At 39.2% G+C, this 8,198-nt stretch overlaps 1 protein-coding gene across 1 annotated transcript; it reads right to left on the bottom strand.

Moving 5' to 3' along the window:
• Nucleotides 1-256: 256 nt before the first annotated feature.
• Nucleotides 257-8,198, bottom strand: LOC145454655 (uncharacterized). Its single transcript, XM_080332644.1, has 4 exons — nt 4,515-8,198; nt 3,752-3,833; nt 2,210-2,340; nt 257-1,993 (listed from the first exon to the last, which is right to left on the bottom strand). Exons 1-4 carry the CDS (start codon nt 4,588-4,590, stop codon nt 1,914-1,916), a joined length of 369 nt encoding a protein of 122 aa, XP_080188770.1. The 5' UTR covers nt 4,591-8,198; the 3' UTR covers nt 257-1,913.

Genomic DNA, 8,198 nt, shown 5'->3' on the forward strand with positions numbered 1-8,198 from the left:
ACTTGTGACAAAAAAATACGAAAACTGTTGAGTAGACATGGATGCAGTCCAAAACATAACCACTCAAGTGAGTAGTGCAAGTGCGCTTCTTGAGTACTTCGAATTAGAACTACATTCGTTACTGATCAGTGACCATCTATGTATGACATTTTTTACGATTCTAAATGTAATAACTAGTGGGTGTATAGTAATTTAGACCAACTAAGAATCAAATTTATTACCGACTAAAATATGTCAATATGTGCTTACAATGTTAATGTTATTGAACTTCACGGTTGGGTGAGTACAGAACAGCCGCTTTGAAAACATAGATAACTTTCCATCGATGGTTCAATTTTCACAAAATGATTTTTATTGCACTCAACAGACAGACCGATCCCTAAATTTGCATGTACTCCTGAGACACAGTGAATTGCGATCTGGTTGATTTGACTTGTAAATACATACAAACAAAATATTCATTTTGAGATCCGAAGAATTTGGGGCGTCCTCCGAGGACAATTTCAATTTTAAGAAGAAAAAATATATTGTAACCCTGCATTGCCCAGTCTATAACCTGTCCGTGTCGACTACTTGCATTCTATCACTTTCTTATTTGAATTGTTTTTATTACCGAAGAAATTTCCACAAACACAACAAAACAAATCGTGTGAATTTCGCATTTTCCACTACTATAATTGGGACTTCTATATAAAAGAATAAGTTGAATCTATCTTGCAATAACAAGCTATCACACTAAAAAAGAAGTAACGCAGCTATGATAGCATCTATACGACAGAAAAAGAAATACCGTGGCTTGCAAGCAGATTTATTATGCGACATCAACAAAAACCTGCTATTCGATGCGGATTACATTACAGCATTTATGAGTTAAATATGAGTTGTACTATTCATTATGTATGTAGTGCTTTTTCCTGTACTGCACTTTCAACTCATAGACTTATGTTTGAAGTAATTAGTATGATTCTAAAGGTACAGAGTCGGTCAGTTCAGTTTATTATCAACAATTTTACCCGATCAATACTGCAGAAGATTGCGATACAATTAAGTAAGGAAGATGTCAAAGCGACACATATGGGCCTAGGAGAAAGAGGCATCTAAACTGACTGGAAAGTAATTGAAGATTACATAAAAAGACGAGTGATAAAAACACTTGCGTACAAAACTTCCATACCGCAACAAACAATGTGGTAATATTGCAAAATTATTTCACTCAAAACTTTGACTAACTAGTAACTACCACCAGGGGCGAATGCAAAGTAAATGCGGATAACCAAATTCGAATTTTGTCATTGTGACGCATCGTTATTGACAAGTATAAGACTCGAAAACGACATATAACAATCAGTTACAGTTACGGCAGATCATGATATAAAAATAATTACCTATAGGCCTAACACAAAACCTATGAAATATTCCCAGAGAGAGCCACTAAAAACGGTATACGATTATATTAATTATATCGTTTGTTGAGCTATTGAAGTGATTGATGAAGGCTATATAATTATCGAATTCGAGAATATGATACAGTGTCGCGGGCTCGCCCCAACGGGTAACTGGGAAACTGCCCCACATATAATTATGTGCCATTACAATATTAACAACAATGTGATATTTATTGAAGCAGAGCAATAAAACAGCGAAATCCAGTATAGTGGTATTTTTATGTTTGTAAATCCCTATATCCTGGGCATATATTTTCTTGACCAGGTAGCGCTTATAGATAGCGTTCGAAAATACGACTGATTCGTGGGAGGGTTGTAAATTTAAGCTGTGAATCGAAACTAAAGCGCTCAAGAATCCGGGATCATCTGGAATATTATTGATGAACCTGAATTTTTTGAAATCCATATGCCTGACTATACGAGCTCTCGTGATGTCTTCTTTTCTTCCCAGGTCTTTTTTCTCTTTCACTACAGCGGTTTGGTTTGCTCGTGGACTATAGCGCATTGGCAGTGGCTGCAGATTGGTAATGGCTGCAGATCCGCAGTCTCTGAAAAATAATCATCGTCATTATGAGTTCATGCTGGACATCTGCATGATAGGGAAACTGAGTGAAGGCCATGCTATTCTCATATGTCAGTAGCGATTCATAATAATTAATCAGTAGAAATATCATTTCAATTATCGTAAATGTCGAGTCGTGCAGAGTTCGTAGTCCATATACCAGTTAGGGAAGATTCGCTCGAATCTAAAGCATTCATCTCACCGTATTCGTCCGCAGGCGCAGGTCGACGCTCCAATGTAGGGCTAGGCTCTTCTCGTTCTTCGCTCCGGCTACACATTGCACAGCAACCACGAAGGATACAAAATACGAAGATACCAATTCCCACATACACGCTGAAATGAAGCCGATACCACACGTTACCGACAAAACCTGTACTTCAGTGTCATCGTTTGTATTAAGATTAACTCTCTCCCTCTCTCTGGCTGACATACCTACACACAGAGAGAGAGAGATATAGATATGGTAATGGAGTAATAAAAGCAATACGAAACCGTGTTGGGATGACTCGAATCAACTTTTTCGTAATACTTGAATTGACGTTTGGGAAATATGGATTGACTCGTGACTCGGAGCAAAAATTACGAGTCAATTTCAAGTCATCAAGTAATCGGTGACGACTAAATCGCCATGCGTTGTATCAGAGTAGGAAAACCGGAATATTTTCAGCCTTTCCAAATCAGATTAGAATGATAGCTACACATTTTTTTCAAATTAAATTAGAATTATAGGTACACACTAGGAGGAGACTAAGTCCTCTTCTGTCGAGTAGTGAGTCTCTACTCAGCAACGATTTCGTTACTCAACTCGCGCCAAAAAGTATGCTCACACTCAGATGCGTCTAGATCGACATTAAAATTGCAGTCAGCTCATCACAAGACTTCAGTGCAGGTGGTGTTACAACACGTTTTTCAACGTTATCTGACCATCAAACCAATGGATCATTCGATGCATACAACAGGCTTATCAGCAACTTGATTGATGAGTTCAACGGCCGCATTGACAGAATGAATGCTTTTTTGCCCATCATGAAAATGTTTTCAAATCCTAATGCAGTTAATTTGACCACTGACCCGAGTAATTTACAGCTTGATTTGCTAGACATGCAGTCAGATATCGAGCTCAAGCAATTGTTTAAAAGTCAAGACGTATTTGGATTTTGGAGTGGAGTTCCAGAGTCAAAGTATCGCAACTTGGTAACCAATGCCCAGAAAAACGATTCTCTATTTGGATAAACTTATGCACGTGAAGCACTTTTTAGCAAATGGTCAGAATCAAAAATCAATATCGCAATCGATTGACCGATGACCACCTCAAGCACCGATACTGCGTACTGCAATCTTTGTATTTACGCCTCGCTTTGCCGCCCTTCTTGAAGCTCAAAGTAGGACATTAAATTGATTTTTGTATTTTTTTCTTCTTGTTCTTCTTGTTCTGGGTAGCGTATTGCACCACATCATTTCTCTTAACTTTCTGTAGTTTCTAGTTCTATCCTCTATTTAGGCTGATAAATTATAATTCTACGTATTCGTGAGCCACTATTCAAAATAAGTGGCGACTCGATCTGTGCTTCAAACAGCTAGCAACGGATATTAATCATGCCGCGTAATTTATTTTGACGTGACTTGTGAATTGACTTGACTCGTGTCAAAATGTGGAATGACTCAATATAACTTTTGACAGAAAGGTAGTGACTTGTTACCAACACTGACGGCCAATAGTCTACAGTCTACACTACATCCATACCCTCTAAGCGATCCATCATCGCTGTCATTGTCAGTGTCAAAATCATATTTGTGACGTCTTCGATCCATTCTTCCAGAGACATCTTAATTGTTGATACAACACATTAGGGATGGTGTGAAAGTTCGGTTCACGTTCGTGCTCTGTGTGCTAACTTTCGTAATTCGGAGTTTCGCGTACGTACGCAAAAGAACTTGGATAAGATCTACATCCGGACTATTATTTAAGGTGCACAGTAATCTTAACATTTTTCATTAAATTCATTGAATTTTATCTTTCCCATCCCTCTGAATTCATGTAATTGCAAGAAAGGAGATTTAACATAATATTAAGATGAACCTTGTTTGGTCCGAAATTATTGTTCCTCTCGGTGACAATTAGGCTTCGCTGGACTGTCAATATAAGACACAATAATTTCCGAAATGTCATTGATATAAAATATCATTCGTTTGTCACAAGGGTGCGCCGATAAAATACGGGATGATTCTGACCTAAAGCCATAGAGTGATGAGGTTTTTCTATAGCGATATAACTACCATAATAAACTTAAATGGACAATAAATGTTTGCGAAAATACACTGTAGGCGTACTTTTGAAATATACCTCATTAGTTTCTCGGAGGGGGGATGGGTTGGATGGTGAGTTGGTCTTTGGACATTAGGAGTAGGCAGTAGGCGTACATATCCTCAATTGCCGCCATCATTTCCACAATTATTCATAAGTTAAGAAACATATTACCATTAAAAGATCACTGGAAGGATCTTACCTGTCATGAAGGTTGCGGACAGGATGAGAACCAGTACTATCGGAATCATACTGGATTTACTTCTCATATTTCCCATATTTTACGACTGAGCGAATTATAAGACTATATTCTGTAACAGGCAAATGATCTATTCAACTTTTCTTACATCAGGAATACATGATGATCGGGCCGTTTATGTGAAACTTCGATACATCATTGTGCGAGCTTACTGAAAATTGGATGCTGTCTGCGTGACTCGGCCTGCGCGGATCAGTTTTAAGTGGAAAAATATAACCACCAAACATGCCACACTCATAATTTGGATGTCTTAATTTTTGCGATACGTCGACTTTGTTTACCATATTTTCTCGCGGCACCCCTGAGCAGTCCAATCGGCACACCAGGTGAGAACCACGGCGGAAAATACGTTGCAAAAGAAGTCAAAATTTCATAAATCTTGTTAGTAAGCCTATTTTATGAAAATCTCTCAATAGGTTTGTAGACATATGTTTGTAATATCACACCACCAATTTTGTAAGAAATATTTTGCGTTTATGACTTTTTAGGATTTTTTGCACGGGTGACGAAAATTTTCATTGGTGTTTGAGGTTGGGGCCTCTTGGGGTGGATGCTTATGGTTCAACGTAAAGGTCATATCTGTAACGGAAAAGTCCTGCTTTTTCCAGCAATATATGGATCATGAGGCTAGCTGTAAAATTCACTTTTAAACAGAAGTGCCCCATTAAGGTGCCACTGTGACATTCAGGATGTGGTGTCTACGTGTGAAGTACTCGCAAATACAGTGACAGTGGAAACTCAGATATAGGTTCAAGTTTGCAAAGGAAATGAGGACAATAGAGCTAATCCAGTGGCTCTCAACCTTTTCGACCTCACGGCACCCTCTCAAATAGAAAAACTAGTTCGCGGGACCCTAATAGCACTTTGATTACCATGAGTGGCGAGTAGCGTAGTGGTAGGGTGCACCGCTGCGACACAAATAGGTCGCGGGTTCTAGTCTGACCAAGCTCGACTCCAGAATCCCCTCCCAAGTGTTGGTGTGTTGTGAAATGATCGTAGATGGCGAAAATTTAGCAAGATTATGACTACGAAACGAAAACAGAAGAAGGTCATTAATCTTCGTCATGTCACTATACTCGTAAATACCTTCGGCCAAACCTTAACATCACCGCCCAATTAACCGATTGATGACCTTTAGTTTAGTTATCACCGTCCAAACTGCTATTATATACGTGCGAGGTATCGCACCATCACCATCACCATTGACGGTGAAGGTCCTGGTAAGATTTTTGTAAGTAGCAAGTTCCGTAGCGTCGGAGGTTCATCTGATATTCTCCTTTATTACGTTACTGACAGCGTGTTTACAGTAAAAGCCTCGAGAAAGACCCGGTCAAGGACCAAACCAGGGAAGAGAATAAAAAGGGAGAGGAAGCCTAAAATGAAACATAAAGATCGAACACTGGCTGAGGGGATGTCAGATTGAAGACCGTACTGGATCGTTTCGACAACCTCCTATCTGTTCATTGCAGCGCATTGTACATTGTATGTCTTGATTATTCCACATACATAATATGGAACCCCTTAATTTTTGTTTTCACATTTTTTTCGCGGCACCCCTGAGCATTCCATTCGGCACACCGGTTGAAAATAACTTAGCTATATAACTAATCACTAAAGCAGGGGTGACCAACCCGCGACCTGCGAGGACACACTTTGCGGCCCGCGACGTGATTTGAAATTTCGGAAGAAAGCTATGCTCATGTGCCCAATCTCACTATTCCTCACCAGCAGATACGACTTCGGGCTCCTCAAAAGACCAAGTTTCACGATGAGATAGTTTTGCAGCAAGTAGTGTGTCTAGCTAATCCCAATATCGATTCTTTAGTTCACTGGTGTCCAATCTGCGGCAGCAGAATGAAAAATATGCGGCCGTCTACGCTTAATTCGATTAGGATGTGTTGGCGGCCGTCAATATGCAAATTGAATTTTGGAATTGATGACTCCCTAATTAATGAGAGGTTTGAATTATTCTTGAAATTTTCTTCGCGGTAGGCGTGGTTTCATGCGAGTTGATTTTCGATTTTAATATAGCAGTATCGTTAGTAATGTGAGCCCCACGCAGTAAACAGATGCGAACAGCAGAGGAAAATGATGCGCCCCATGCATAAAGAAATACCAATTTCTAGTCGTGTTCTCATCACGAAAGAAATTTGTTTCTGGAAGGCCTACGTTTGGGCGAATCCAATATCTTTCGACAATCCTGTTGGGAGGTCAAGAAATAAAATCATGCAACAAAGTGGACTACTAACAATTTGCCCATCCAAAGATCCAACATTAGAGCATTAATAAATTCCCTGGATTTTCGAAGACACCTATGCATCAAGTCTACCGGTGAATCTAATCACATAGGCTGAGAAAGGATAAATATTTGATAGTAATGTGTGAAACTATACTAATATTAATGAATATGAAAAATAGTTCGCTCTTTTCACGAATAGAATATGAATCCTTGTGGCTATTCATAACATGACTATACTCTTGACTTCGGTGCGCGTAGTAAGCTCTGTTATGAATAAATAGATTAGTCTGGAGTTCACCGGCAATTGAAATGCGGCCATGAATAGAAAAAAGGTTGGCCAAGTTTAGTGGTACTTGTAAGGTGTAACGGATGCACAGATTAGATGATTGACATGGTAGCGGTAGGTACCATATTTTTCATGGATACACGAAGTTGAGCGTTTATTCGCGAATTGATTATAGCAATAAGCGCGTACACCGAGGAGGGGGCCTCTGAAAGCGCGTAAATCAACCAGGGGGCCCTAGGTCACCGCCTACATCACCTACCCCAAAAGTCACCACTGCTGGTGGTTCAACAATGCCTGTAAATTCAATGTATGGTCACCGCCGCTAAGAGTAAAATTTCAAATTGATGCAGACAATCCCGCACACTACAACTGCGACACTGAGTACTGTACAATGAAACTGTACTGTACCGGAAAACCAGCTAAGCAAATGTTCTATGTTCTATATACAGTATAGTACTGCTCCTGGCGTAACAAAGTATAACTCATCATCCGGATATTTTCAATTTTGAACGAGGCTTTCTTTGCCGATTTACGACAACCAATTTAGTCATTCTATCCTCATAAGCGCGGAAAATCGGCACACCACGCATCAACCAAACTTACTAAAGCGCAGCATCTGTTCTGGTGGCGACGATGTGAATATTTCATTATGACGTAACAAATGCCTAACTGATTCAATAGCATTATTCCGGGACCAGATATCAAAGCTCAGGATCTCCGAAGTATTTGTACATATATTGAAATCGTACGTGGATTTCGTTGTGAAGATGAAGATGGTGTAATCACAAGCTGAAAAAATTCGAGGTTGCTGATTACGAATATCACATTAGTTTTTCCAGATTGGCTCTTGTTCAGGATATATTTATACCCCTAAAAAGCCCAAAATTGCTGAATTTATCCTTGAATATTTCGCTTGATAGGAAGAATATCGTAGTTTTTTCTAATTTTATACTGCGCTTAAATAGATAATTACCTATGAAGAACCTTCATGTCGTTTTCAGTCATTCTATCAATATTAACCTGACCTGGTGCGAAATATTTGTTTGTCAAAAAAGCAGTTTGTCAGGCCTAAAAATTGTACTTTTGCACAACGGAAATACAT

The sequence above is a fragment of the Botryllus schlosseri genome, chromosome 13, assembly GCF_051294905.1.
Source record: "Botryllus schlosseri isolate E-star chromosome 13, Bs_hap1, whole genome shotgun sequence".
NCBI lineage: Eukaryota > Metazoa > Chordata > Ascidiacea > Stolidobranchia > Styelidae > Botryllus > Botryllus schlosseri.

What these genes read in the sequence shown, in the direction of transcription:
- LOC145454655 (XM_080332644.1), bottom strand. Translation starts at nt 4,590, where the DNA reads ATGGGAAATATGAGAAGTAAATCCAGTATGATTCCGATAGTACTGGTT. An exon ending in GTCCGCAACCTTCATGACAG is followed by an intron (nt 3,834 to 4,514) that starts GTAAGATCCTTC and finishes TCAACAATTAAG; the next exon opens with ATGTCTCTGGAAGAATGGAT. An exon ending in TGCGCCTGCGGACGAATACG is followed by an intron (nt 1,994 to 2,209) that starts GTGAGATGAATG and finishes ATTATTTTTCAG; the next exon opens with AGACTGCGGATCTGCAGCCA.